This window comes from Oncorhynchus gorbuscha, linkage group LG23 (genome assembly GCF_021184085.1).
Source record: "Oncorhynchus gorbuscha isolate QuinsamMale2020 ecotype Even-year linkage group LG23, OgorEven_v1.0, whole genome shotgun sequence".
In the NCBI taxonomy this organism is placed as follows: domain Eukaryota; kingdom Metazoa; phylum Chordata; class Actinopteri; order Salmoniformes; family Salmonidae; genus Oncorhynchus; species Oncorhynchus gorbuscha.
Window position 1 is genome coordinate 44,854,069 of NC_060195.1, and position 14,867 is coordinate 44,868,935.

Sequence of the window (14,867 nt, forward strand, 5' to 3'; positions counted from 1 at the left end):
TGTTATTGTCACTAACAGTTCTGTGACTTGCCAACAAAGGCTCATTAAAAGTTTCCAAGCCCATCCATGAAAAACATATTAATGTTAGATTTTCTAACTTTTTTTCTATCTCTGTGCTTTAATGAGTTGAACACAAATGTTTCGGGGCTTGGTTTTTTTAAATGAAGGTCAGCAAACCTGCCGAACAGAATACAAATTCCCAGGGGGATATGTGAAAAAGAAGGAGATGACAGGTTCTTCACTCATTACCTCTATTTCCTTTCTCTTTCTCTCTCTCTCTCTCCGTTGTAATATTCACTTTACGTTTGATTTGGAGTCTTAAATAGGATGTTAACAATGTACAGTATAATTGAGAGAATCAGAGTCACTTCATGGTTGCTTACTGCCGTCACTGCTGTCGGCCCCTTTTGTCTTACAGATCAGTGCGTGGATAAAGCCAAAGTGGATGAGAGCGATCTGAAGGCTGCTGAGTTCTCCAAGAAGGTGAAGTATAATGCATCAACCTCTCAATGCCATTGGTATGCCACCACCACACTCCCATCAGAAACGTTTTTCCACCTAGAGCTCCCAGACAAGCTATTGATTTCTGGGCCCTGATCAATAGCTGGCAACAGAAGTACATGATCTGTCTCAGTTTTGCAAGGATCAATGCCGATGCTCCAACATATAAACGTGTTTGTGTCCGCGACGGGGTGCGAGTTACGATATGTACAGATACTGTTCAGAACCCTTTATGGACATGTCATTGCAATAGGGGCCTTCAAATAACCAGTTTTCTCATGTATTAACTTATTACTTTAGGTCATTTGTGGCATCAAAGACACACCGGAGAGGAAACGGTTCAGCAAACTCTCTGAGATGTGTTTTATGAGTTACGTTTTAGAATAAAAGCTACAGTGTTTAGGGAAGAATGGAGTCTCCTCTCATCCGCTCAGCCCAATGTGATAGCATACCTTCTGATGCTTTTATATACTTTAGAACTGGGTTGCAGTACTTTATTAAGCGTCCACACTCATCTTCAAAGGAAGGACAAATGTACTTTATTCCAATGTAATGATAGACAGTACATTTAATCAGTTGACACTGTATATTTTTCAGTAGAACAGTAATACTCTATGAGTCATTGGTCCATCCAACATAATCCTCCAGAAGTGTTGTGACTCAGACCATTATGTCTGATTAAAGGCAGGGTAGAGTTTGGTACTCAAGGTACTCCTCTCTAAAGGCTTGGTCAAGTATCACCAGCCAGCAAATGCGTCCACTCCCCACATCATCCCTGCCTCTGTGTGGTGGGGGACAATTCATTCGTTTAGCAGATGCTCTTATCCAGAGTGACTTACAGTAGTGAGTGCATACATTTGTGTACATCTGAGGCGTCCTGGAATGCGATCAGTGACCGCTCCTGTGGTGACAGAGAAAACATTGTCCTGACACTGGTTGCTTTCCCACAAAGGTTAGGTCCATCACCAACACATGAAAGCCAGACCCAAAACACAGACAGAAGACGACGGGGTAGAGGGCCACCAGAGGCCTATGAATAGAGATGGGGGACAAGTGCATGCGAGGCTGTGTTTTTTTGTGTATGTTGACATGCCCCGCAGTAGGCCGTTCTCTTGAGACACCCTGGCCCTAACCAGAGTGTGTGTGTGTGTGTGTGTCTGTGTGTGTTTGTGCTGTGTTGAATTGTTGCAGTTCGATGAGGAGTTCAGCGCTCGGCAGGATGCCCAGGCCGAGTCCCAGAAGAAGGAGGAGAAAATCAAAGAGCTGGAAGGGCAGATCTGCAACCTGAAGACCCAGGTAATGACACCAGAGGAGAGGGGGGGGGGGCATGCACACCCACAACTCCAAACTGCAGTCTGAAGCAACATGCTCTCCATAGAGGTAGAAGATTGGGGCTAGCATCTAACATTGATCACATCATATGAAAGAAGGCATTTGGTTGTTTCCACAAAGCATTATGGTCCAAGTTAATCCGGTTGTGAGGAAAATGACTTTTACTAATTTGGTCAAATTGAAACCTTTCTACCCCAATCACGGATGCGAGACTCCTTCTAAGTGGGTATTTTTCAGCCATGTGGGAGCATTTGATTCAATAAAGGGTCAATCTTCTTTTTAAAATCTTGCATTCGATATTGGGTAAATTGCTCCATGGGAGCCTGTTCCATGCAATTGTATCATCAAAGAGATGGATTGCATTTATTCTCTGGCCTTGGCATCCCTGTCTCTTCCAAACAAAACCCCTCAAACCTGAGCACAGAAAATTACTGCTATTTCCTCCTTAACCCAATTTTAAACACTTCAGTGCTGCCTTGAGACGAAAGGGCAGTTTGCTTCCCTGCTTACCGAATTTAATATAAACCAATGCTGAAAGATGGCATGGCATCCAGTATCCAAGATTGTTTTTCTCCAAACTAAATTCTGTTGCAGTTGCAAATGTCCACGCTCCCCCATCCCTTTTCCGCACCTGCACATTTAGCCCTGTCACGCATCGCCGGGACTTTTCCCAAAGACAAGTCGCTATCATTAAGATCCCTGGCAGCCTCAACGACCATTTATTCTCATTTAGGTGCAGCGCGCGGCTTGGCCTTCTTCCTGGCCAGGCCAAGGCTAAGTTCCTTTTCTTTCTTCCCCGATTGCACTTCATTTGTGTGCAGTCCTCACTCCCCTACTTCATCTGCCTGAGTGCCATGTCGACACTCGTTACCTGCTTTCTCGGCCAAACTCGTTCATCATTCGCTCAGCGCCCCAACGACTGCCCACCCGCCTCCCGCACATATTCATGAGGCCGCCACGGTGGCTGGGGCTCCACCGCACCTCCTCCCCCCTCATCACTTTCTATCATCCCTTCTTTTTCTTTGCTCTCTATCACTGCCTTTCTATCTCCCTCTCTATCTTTCTCTTTCTCCTGCTCTCTCTCTGCATCAGGCAGCGTCAGACTCTGCTTACCTGCTTTTCCCTGAGTGCTGCTTTTTATGTACTCTTTTTCTAGGCTTTTCCCCCCCAACCCCACCCCTTTAACAGGCCCCCAGTCTTTTGAAGCCAGTCTGTTTGTGGTGCATTAACAGGTAGTGTAGCAGAGTGAAGCCCCCGAGAGTCAGCTCCTTCTCTTCCTGCCGTCTGTGAACGCTCCTTCAAATGCCTCGGTGCGGCTGGAGCTTTGCACATCAACAGACATCTGCCTCAGCAGGGAAACATCTAATGCGCTCAGTGAGAGCTCCCATGAATATGGGTACAAATTCTTCAAGTAACATCCCGTGGGTGTGTTGGCACGGCCTAAAAGGAGGACGATGTTAACATGTATGTTGTCACACACTATATGGCAGGAATGCGCTCATGGTCAAATTGGTTCCTTTATTAAGTGTGTTTCATAAGGTGGTTTTCCCGAAGGGTTCCTCCTATTGTACTGGAGGCACGTAGAGGGACAGAAAGAGAGAGACCCGTGCCTTTTGAGTTGGAGGTAGGAGGTTGCTCAGTAGGAAAGCTCTTGCTAAGAACAGACACGCGTCGTCAATTTGATCTCTTCAGGCATAGTACATGTGTCATAGCTCTCAATATGTCCACGGCTTCCTGGCACATATTATTTTGTTTATCTCACAACACGTTATCAGGAGGTACACATTTTGTAATCGCAGCAAAACTTTGGTTGCGGTGTGGAAATCTTGCAATGCAGCACAATTGAAATGGGAAAATGTAGGCGCTAGCAAGATACTCCCATTTTAATAAGACAATTATTTAAATTATAAAGTGTGTCCTTCTCGATGATGTAGCCTACACAAAGACTAGACATACAGGCCTTTTTTCTTCCTTTGAAAACGTAGTTTATAGTCGACCTGTTTAAAAGGGTTGAAACTGCAACAGCCGAAGGACTAAAGCCTTTGTATTATGCAGCCTAATCCACCTCTGACACGGTGTTGTACAAAGCCATTATCTTCCGGAGCGATGCACCTCTAAATCCATGCAAAGACACACTACACTCAGATTCTTCATCAAAGCTGCTGTGGTGGTGCGTCTGCCATTTTATTAAATATGAATGAAGTTGGAACGCTGTTCACATCTCGTCGACAGAGCTCTTCATGGAAATAAAAGCACACGCGTCTCACTCTGTCTCCTAGCCCCTACGACTTCACCTTGTCTGTGAACCGACACATTTAATGAGAGTCTGTCTCAGGGAACTTTCACATTGCAACAAGCAGACCCCTTTTGATGTCTGTTTGATTATCCCCCGCGATCCGATCGAGCACAGGAATGGCCTGTAAACATTGACAAAACGGAATGAAAACGCAACAAATGGAATTAATCCACCTTCCAACCCGAACGAACCCACCTGTGCTCAGAGAGAGCGGGGGAGGTGTTTGCAGAATTGGATAAGGGTGAGATGAAATCGTTTAGAGGTATGGTCGGTACCTTGGACCTACCTGTGTCGTGCCATTATTGGGCTTACACAACCTGGCGGTCATGTAGCTGAACCAGCATAGTTAGGAAAAGGTTGGAAGGCGTAGCAGACTACTCTCTAAAACACATGTTTTTGTACATTCTTTCAATACCTTATGTTCAATACATGTGTATTGTGTTCTATATTGTACACGTGTAATGTACTTAAGCTACATCAATCATAGCTGAAGAGTCTAAGCCATGCTTGTGAGGTTAAACTTTTGTGAAGACACAACACGCCATCCACTTTCCCTTGGGATATGGTCTTTAAAATATAGCTCCTCTGTACATGAGTGTTTTGTGTACTGTACTAGTGTAATGTACTTAAATTCCATCCATCGCAGCTGAAGTCTAAGCTAGGCTTGAACTGTTAAAGTTCATGTTTTGTTAAGACACTGTATGCCATCCACATTCCTCAGGGGATATGGTCTAAAAAATAAAATAGAGATTGTCTATGGCCTTGAACTCTCCATGGTCCATAGTTAAGGATGGAGTGTAAAAGAAAAGTTCCCTATTCACCTTCAATTTAGCATTTTATGACCAAGTTCAAGAAATGGAAGTCCTTATTCGGTCTCCTTTATGGAAGTTTCTATCTCCTTTTCCATTATACATGTTAAATATTTAATACTCCTCAGTCCACAGTAAAGGCGAACTCTGTAAGAACAACTCCATATAAATATGTTTCAATATACACGGTTGAGTTTGTACCATCTACTCAACGGCTGTTGTTAAGATGTTAGAATGTGACTTTTGGCACATTTGGCACATTTCTAACACAGAGTCTTCGGGATAAAATACACACACACAGTTGAAGTTGGAAGTTTACATACACCATAGCCAAATACATTTAAACTCAGTTTTTCCACAATTCCTGACATTTAGTCCTAGTAAAAATTCCCTTTCTTAGGTCAGTTAGGATGACCACTTTATTTGAAGAATGTAAAATGTCAGAATAATTGTAGAGAGTGACTTATTTTGGCTTTTATTTCTTTCATCACATTCCCAGTGAGTCAGAAGTTTACATACACTCAATTAGTATTTGGTAGCATAGCCTTTAAATTAACTAATAACTTGGGTCAAATGTTTCGGGAAGCCTTCCACAAGCTTCCCACAATAAGTTGGGTGAATTTTGTCCCATTCCTCCTGACAGAGCTGGTGTAACTGAGTCAGGTTTGTAGGCCTCCTTGCTCGCACACACTTTTTCAGTTCTGTCCACAAATGTTCTATAGGATTGAGGTCAGGGCTTTGTGATTGATGGCCACTCCAATAGCTTGACTTTGCTGTCCTTAAGCTATTTCTCACAACTTTGGAAGTATTCTTGGGGTCATTGTCCATTTGGAAGACCCGTTTGCGACCAAGCTTAACTTCCTGACTGATGTCTTGAGATGTTGCTTCAATATATCCACATAATTTTCCATTCCTCATGATGCCATCTATTTTGTGAGGTACACCAGTCCCTCCTGCAGCAAAGCATCCCCACAACATGATGCTGCCACCCCCATGCTTCACGGTTGGGATGGTGTTCTTAGGCTTCCCCCTTTTTCCTCCAAACATAACTATGGTCATTATGGCCAAACAGTTCTATTTTTGTTTCATCAAACCAGTGTACATTTCTCCAAAAAGTACGATCTTTGTCCCCATGTGCAGTTGCAAACCGTAGAGTGGCTTTTTTTTTATGGCGGTTTTGGAGCAGTGGCTTCTTCCTTGCTGAGTGGCCTTTCATGTTATATCGATATAGAACCCGTTTTTCTGTGGATGTAGATACATTTGTACCTGTTTCCTCCAACATCTTCACAAGGTCCTTTGCTGTTGTTCTCTGGGATTGATTTGCAGTTTTCGCACCAAAGTACTGTCATCTGTAGGAGACAGAACGCGGTATGATGGCTGCGTGGTCCCATTGTGTTTATTCTTGCATACTATTGTTTGTACAGATGAACGTGGTACCTTCAGGCATTTGGATATTGCTCCCAAGGATGAACCAGATTTGTGGAGGTCCAACATTTTTGAATCTGAGGTCTTGACTGATTTATTTTTATTCTGACACACTGGAATGGTAATTAAGTGAAATAATATGTCTCTTAACAATACTTTTATGGAGTGGTTGAAAAACGAGTTTTAATGACTCCAACCTAACTGTATGTAAACTTACGACTTCAACTGTATGAGATGGAAAAGTGGTGAATGTGATTTGCTAGAACATATTTCAACATAGCGTTCCAAAGGGATTGAATAGATTTTGAGGATACAAATACTTGTCATATAAATGGCTGTTTCATCTATGCTTTGTAGATGACTAGGTTTTTTAATCTAATACCCAGTACAACTTTATGGGATGGTGACATTTTAATGCTGTAAAATATTTGCTTGTTTGAGGATATTAAATAAATGTGAACTTGGTATACCATCTGACAGGTAGTACAGATGCAGCAGACAGACAGTACTAATTTCATCATAACCATGTTTTAACTGTACCAGGGAATTTCTCTATAACTTACCCCTCTGCTTGACCTTTTTCTGTGTTTGATGTTAGCCTCTGTTCTCTGTTAACAAAAGTACTGTTTATTCCTTTTATCTGTCTAGCTAACCACCCTCTCTGTGTCCCTCTCTGTTGCTCTCTGTGTCTGTGCCTGTGTCTGTGCCTGTGTCTGTGTGTCCTTTGTGTCTGTGTTTGCCATCTGTCCAGTTAACTAGCGAGACAAACAAGCTTAAAGAGGCTCAGAAACTCATCAGTGAAGCTGTGAGCAAGGTGCAGGTGGGTGATCCCTTTGCATCCGGGTCCCTCCCTTCCCTTTTTCTTTCTGTTATCAACATGATTGACCGGTATTGCCTGGACATTGAGAAACCTAATCTTCAACCAGAAACTCAATCAACTCACCCTCCAAGTCAAGTATGATGTTTGCTCTGAACTTTACATATGATTGATGTTTGCTAATTATGCAGTGATCTACATTATATTCATTTGAAAACACATAATCTGATAATAGGGCCACACTCTTGGTCTGTAATTGGAGAAGGAAGTTTGGAGATTGCGCTGAGGTTTAATTTTCTTGCATCATACTTAACAAATAAATTGTATTATATGAATCTGGGAGATGCACTTGAAACCTCTCAACTGAGGTGTTCCATAAAAGATAATCAAATGTGGACATTTGACTGTTGTGATGTAATTCTCCCCAGTAAACACTTTATAATTGAATATATGCTTTGCTCATTAGTGCCAAAATTGGGGGAAGGTTTAATTGCATAATAGTCCAAGTTAATTACCCACCCGTCCGACCTCGTCCCCCCCGTCGACTTCTAGAGGCTTTGGATCCCTCAATGAACGGATTAGGTTTCATATCACTCCACTCTCCTACAATAGTCGGAGCCCCAGATGAGCCTAGCAAGACGGATAGCCGCCAAGAAGCAATTAGGAGGCATTGCTCACCCCGCCTCAGCTCTCTCTGACTCACATCTAGCCATGATCAGTGACCAGGCTGGAGCTGCCAAAGACCCAGCCTAAAAACAGCACCATTGGTCTATAAACAGCCTCTTATGCTGAACAAAATATAAATGCAACATGCAAAGTGTTGGTCCCATGTTTCACGAGGTGAAATAAAAGATCCCATACATTTTCCATACTCACAAAAAGCTTAATTGTCGGAAATGTTGTGTAAAAATTTGTTTACGTCCCTGTTAGTGAGCATTTCTCCTTTGGCAAGATAATCCATCAACCTGACAGGTGTGGCATATCAATAATCTGATTAACCAGCATGATCATTACACAAGTGCCCCTTGTGCTGGGGACAATAAAAGGCAACTCTAAAATATTCTGTTTTGTCACATAACACAATGCCACAGATGTCTCAAGTTTTGAGGGAGTGCACAATTGGCATGCTGACTTCAGGAATGGCCACCAGAGCTGTTGCCGGATAATTGAATGTTCATTTCTCTACCATAAGTCACATCCAACATTGTTTTAGAGAATTTGGTAGTACATCCAACCGGCTCACAACCGCAGACCACGTGTAACCATGCAAGCCCAGGACCTCCACATCCGGCTTGTTCACCTGCGGGATCGTCGGAGACTAGCCACCCTGACAGCTGATGAAACTGTGTGTTTGCACAACTGAATAATTTCTGCACAACCTGTCAGTAACCGTTTCAGGGAAGCTTATCTGCATTCTAGTCATCCTGACCAGGGTCTTGACCTGACTGCAGTTTGGCGTCGTTACTAACTTTGGTGGGCAAATGCTCACCTTCGATGGCCACTGACACGCTGGAGAAGTGTGCTCTTCACAGATGAATCCCAGGTTTCAACACTACCGGGCAGATGGCAGACAGCGTGTATAGGATATTGTGGACAAGCGGTTTACTGATGTCAATGTTGTGAGCAGAGTGCCCCATGGTGGCATTGGGGTTATGGTATGGGCATGCATAAGCTATGGAAAACTAACCTAATTGCAATTTATCAATCACAATTTGAATGCACAGAGATACTGTGATGAGATCCTGAGGCCCATTGTCATGCCATTCATCCGCCACCATCATCTCATGTTTTAGCATGATAATGTACCCATGTCAAAATCTGTACACAATTCCTGGAAGCTAAAAATGTCCCAGTTCTTCCATGGCCTGCATACCCACCAGACATCAACCATTGAGCATGTTTTGGGTGCTCTGGATAGACGTGTGTTCAAGTTCCCGACCACATCCAGCAACTTCACACATCCATTGAAGAGGAGGGATAACGTTCCACAGGGCACAATCAACAGCCTGATCAACTCAATGCAAAGGAGATGTGTTGCACTGCATGAGGCAAATGGTGGTCACACCAGACACTGACTGGTTTTCTGATCCACGCCCTACCTTTTTTTTAAGTATCTGTGACCAACATATATCTGTGACCAACATATATCTGTAACCAACATATATCTATATTCCCAGTCATATGAAATCCATATATTAGAGCCTAATGATTTTATTGAAATGTACTGGTTTCCTTATATGAACTGTAACTTTGAATTTGTTGCATGTTGCTTTTATATTTTTATTCAGTGTTGTTGTTTCAACCAGAGAAACCAATAAAACCCAAACAAAGCTATGTTGCTAGGTAGAAGGTTCCGGAAGATGCTTGATGATATGATTGTATGGTGTAGGAAAGGAATGGTACCCCTAGTAATTTACCTTTGGGAGAAGGCGGAGGAGAGCGGAGAGATGATGGCGGCGGATCCCTCGGGCGCTGTCAAACGCTGGGTTGATTAGCATTCCGTAGACGAAGCTGGAGGGCCCAGAGCACGGCGGGACGAGAGAGAGAGGGAAAACAAGTGAGCGGGAGCAGCCAGAGCTAGGAGGCTCAGAGGGCTCCTGAATGCAGAAAAGACGGTGCTCTCATTTAGCAGCTAATTTGCTTTCATTCTTTCGTATTAATCTTGAAAGAGAAAATGGGCCACGACGGGCTCAGAGATTGACAGACCTATATGGGTGTCGATGGGTGTTGGGGCAGCCTGCTTCAAACGCTGCTCACCACTCTACACCTTTTTAATTTCCTACCTAATAAACTACCCACTGCTGGCATTGTGTAATCAAACACTCTGTAATTGTAATACCTTTAAAAATTAGACTGGTCCCACATTACCCACATAATCGACCGAGTGGGGGGGGGTAACAAAATTGGTTTTTGGAAATGACGTTGTGGAAAAGCTGTGGGGCAAACCTTTGGAAAGAAAGACAGTTGTCTTCTAATAAATCCCAAAGGTCAAATCCTATCTACGCTATAGGCTGTCTAATTGCCCCCCTCCCCACCGCCTTTATCAATGATTATGTTTATGCTGTAAAGCAAGGGGCTGGCTGGTCTCTGTCTTATCAGTAATGGGTTTAATTTTGCCCCTGTCTACCGCCTAATAGCCTTCCTTTGTGAGACCCATCTTGTCGACTTCAAGATGGCAGAGGCAGCGTTTCTTTTCTAGGAGTTAAACCGTGGCCAGACAATACCCAGGGTTCTCCCCCCAATGGTTAGATGTCGGCTGCATATACACTGTGTATACACACGCGTCAATAGGGAACGGAGTGCTCAAGTATGTGAGGATTCGATACAATGCATTGTCTAGCCGCAGAACCCCCACTGCAATAGATGCCGTTAGCATAGCATTAGCATCTTCATTAACAACTCCATTTCAGGTGGCTATATTTCTCTTAATACACTGAATCTATTAGCAAAATGCAGATATAACGGCGTCTGATTCAATTAAAAACATCATGAACTCAGACACGGAGCTCCTCTCATGTGAAGAAATGAGTGAGAAAAGGGTGTATAATCTTTCCTTAAGTACACAGTAATCACAGAGGTCACCATAAATATGGGCATTCCTTTTTCCTTTTCTGCTTTGTGTAACACTTCACTTATTGAGTGGTGAAATGTAGCATTCATTAAGCCTTAATGACATAAAGAGTCATAATGCCCTAAAGAGACAAGCTTATAGCGTCATACCCAAGAATACTTGAGGCTGTAACACTGCCAAAGGTTCTTCAACAATGTACTGTGTAAAGAGTCTGAATACTTATGTAAATGTGATATTTCCATGTTTTTTTTTTTTCATACATTTCTAAAAATGTTTCATTGTGGATTATTGCGTGTAGATTGACAAAAAAAATGGAAATGTAATTATCCACTTTAGAATAAGGCTGTAATGTAACAAAAGTCAAGTGGTCTGAATTCTTTCCGAATGCACTGTATATACTCTAAGGGTGACCTCTGAAGGGTGTATATTTAAAAAATAAGGCATGCGGTATATGTCCAATATACTGTACCGTGGCTACGGGCTGTTCTTTGGCACGAGGATACAGCCTCGATGGCCACTGGATACAGCCCTTAGCCGTGTTATATTGGCCATATACCACAAACCCCTGAGGTGCCTTATTTCTATTATAAACTGTTTACAACCGTAATTAGACCGTAAAAATAAATGTTTTGTCAGACCGTTTTCCATTGCTTTCAGCCAATCAGCATTCAGGGCTCGAACCACCCAGTTTATAATGGCTTTTTGCGGCCCACTACTAATTACTGGCAGCGTCCCCTGTAGAACATGTGTCACCTTCTGTAGCTCAGTTGGTAGAGCATGGCGCTTGTAACGCCAGGGTAGTGGGTTCGATCCCCGGGACCACCCATACGTAGAATGTATGCACACATGACTGTAAGTCGCTTTGGATAAAAGCGTCTGCTAAATGGCATATATATATATATTACCCAAAGTTCAGCCTTTTCACACATCTGCCCTTTATTGTCTGTATCCTGCCCATGTAAGGGCATCCTCTGTGGGCTATAGGGTGCTTTAAACACACAACATACACACACACGGAACCTCTCACACTCTGTACTGTACAGATATTGCACACTCACTGTGCCCCATCCACGCGCATGTCACCACCAGCGTACTCAACATGTATTAGAGCTCTACAGACTTCTAATGGGAAAGGTGACATATACCTCCCTGCAATATTTACCTACAGCTCATTAGGTTCTTGTTTATGTATCTACATACAGAGGGGCAAAAAAGTATTTAGTCAGCCACCAATTGTGCAAGTTCTCCCACTTAAAAAGATGAGATGCCTATAGTTTTCATCATAGGTACACTTCAACTATGACAGACAAAATGAGGGGGAAAAATCCAGAAAATTACATTGTAGGATTTTTTTTATGCATTTATTTGCAAATGATGGTGTTTGTCATAGTTGAAGTGTACCTATGATGAACATTACAGGCCTCTCATCTTTTTAAGAGGGAGAACTTGCACAATTGGTGGCTGACTAATACTTTTTTGCCCCACTGTATTTAATGTGTCTGGTATTCTTAGGGAGCTGAGCGACCCACTTTCTCCAGTGTGAGGTGCTGGCCTCTGGCTGGCTGATAGTGCTCATCGCAGAAAATGACTGCTACAATTGCAATGAGGCTCAAGCCCAAGGGACGATAGCACTTGGACGATAGTCTTCAGACATGCTTTTATAAACTCTCTACACAAATATACACACACACGTGTGCAAGTGCAAAGAAGCACAAACACACACAGGATCAAGGCAATCATCTGTAATTGAAGTGAGTACGATAATGCCCATCCCTTTCCCCCCTAAATACTCCTACCTCCATCCTCACCCATCACCCAGGTGCATTAGCCGGACTAGTGTAATCCATGTAATGGTGGTAAAAGCTCTGGCCTCCAGGTCCCCGGCCTACGAGTGCTGGGATGACGGGAATGTTGTGTCCCGTCTCTAACATTGCTTTCCCGTCTTTTCAGATCACGGCCGGACCAACGGCGGCTGGGACAGGAGTCCCACCTTCACCTCTGCCGGGGGGGTTGGCACCTCCACCCCCTCCCCCGCCTCCGCCCCCACCAGGCGGCTGCCCTCCCCTCCTCCCCCACCTCCGCCTCCTCCTGGCATGGCCAGCATGCCCCCTCCACCCCCACCCCGCCACCTCCAGGAGGAGGGCCACCCCCTCCCCTGGATGTGGACCCCCACCTCCTCCGCCCATCCCCGGGGCGCCGGGCATCCCTCCGCCTCCTATGATGGCCATGCCTGTCATCAAGCTGCCTTATGGACTGGAGGCCAAGAAGACCTACAAGCCTGAGGCCGTCATGAAGAGGGTGAACTGGTCCAAGGTATAGTAACGCCTCCCCAACATGCGCGCGCTTGTACGCGCGCACACACACACACACACACACACACACACACACACACACACACACACACACACACACACACACACACACACACACACACACACACACACACACACACACACACACACACACACACACACACACACACACACACACACACACACACACACACACACACAATAAGCTCTGTCTAATTGATCCTGACTATCATCATCTACTCTCTTCCATTAAGTGTACATTGAGGCCGGAAATGAATAAAACAAATCCACTCTTTAGTATTGTACCATAATAGACATGTACCCGATTTTCCACAGAGACATCGAGTCCCGTCTTATGATGTATAAATCATGAACTTGTTGGATTTGTGTGTGTTAAATCACTGTATACAGTTCTGAATAGAAGCATGGTGCACAGAAAACAGGCCTTTCAGATGTAGCTGTAGGTACAAATCGAGAGAGTGCACTCTATTCAACACTACCCTCGGTCTATTCAGGCAAGCGTTCAGCCACAGGGCATGCTGCTCTGCACTCGGCACTTATTCGAAGAGATCCTCGCGCAAACAATTTCTGCTGCTCGAGTGTCCTTGCATTCACACACACTCTTAGCATTGAATAAAGACAATGTGTTTTGTAACATTCCGACAAATTTGAATACAATATCAACGGGGATCATTCTCTTCATTTGGGCTTTATCCTACTCTGAGTTAATTTATCCATTGCCCTAAGGAATCTTGGAGTTGCAACCAGCATTAATGTAGTGGTGTGTGACCATGCTTTTTAACAGACAAAAGGAAATTGTTTTTTTTCTCCCTTGGACTGCAGATTGCTGTTGAAATCACACTGAATCGCATTATAGTTGTATAGCAAGGATGCACATCTTATAAGAGACATGAAGTTTTTCAAATTTGATGGTAATTTCACTTTTAGAAAACATATATATATATAAAAAAAAAAACAAGATTCAGTAAATTATCCAGCAACAGCATCAACCAGTTTCTGCAACTATTTTGTAACTTTTTAACAATTTGCCTCAGAATAGGAGTGAGAGCAAGGATTGCAATGTAACAGGAAACCACGCAATGGAAATGGTAAAGATTGATTACAGCAGCATCCGAAATGTGTTGAAGACGCAGGTTTATGTCACCACTTCTACACCTCATATGCAAATTCCACAGCCGTGCCTAGACCCATGCAGGCCTGGTGATGGGTCATATTGTTTATAACATTATACAGCTGCCCGGGATGGGAACTCCTTTGTGGATACATTTAGAGAGACAACAAGTGAGCCACTTGCATCTCATTATCATCACTGTGTGTGTGTGTGTGTGTTTGTGTGTGTCATTGTCTGTGCATTTGTCTTTATTTGTGTATTCCTGTGTGTGTGTGTGTGTGTGTGTGTGTGTGTGTGTGTGTGTGTGTGTGTGTGTGTGTGTGTGTGTGTGTGTGTGTGTGTGTGTGTGTGTGTGTGTGTGTGTGTGTGTGTGTGTGTGTGTGTGTGTGTGTGTGTGTGTGTGCATTCATGAGTGCACCACTTTGGCACATCCGTCTCTGTCCCGGCACGGCAACGACTGAATGTGCGTCTGCATTAACCTTGCCTCCGCAGGCGCTAGGGTTTGGAGATGCAAATGAAATGGCTAGATAGCACTCAAAGGCATTCAGAGCCACCTGAGGAAAAGCAATCTGTGTCTCTTGTGTCTATTAAGTGGTACCAGAGTCATCTGTCTTCCCTGTTCGGAGCAGATGGAGCCATGGAGGTGCCAAGCACTACTGTGGCCTGAGCTTT

The 14,867-nt window shown here is 43.8% G+C and overlaps 1 protein-coding gene across 1 annotated transcript in view; it reads left to right on the forward strand.

Moving 5' to 3' along the window:
* The window catches only part of LOC124011136 (protein diaphanous homolog 2-like), a 610,415-nt gene that overhangs the window by 201,588 nt on the left and 393,960 nt on the right, over positions 1–14,867 (forward strand). Inside the window, 5 exon segments of the mRNA XM_046324198.1 lie at positions 419–483; positions 1,693–1,797; positions 12,702–12,812; positions 12,815–12,874; positions 12,876–13,064. Coding sequence (XP_046180154.1) covers positions 419–483; positions 1,693–1,797; positions 12,702–12,812; positions 12,815–12,874; positions 12,876–13,064 — 530 coding nt within the window.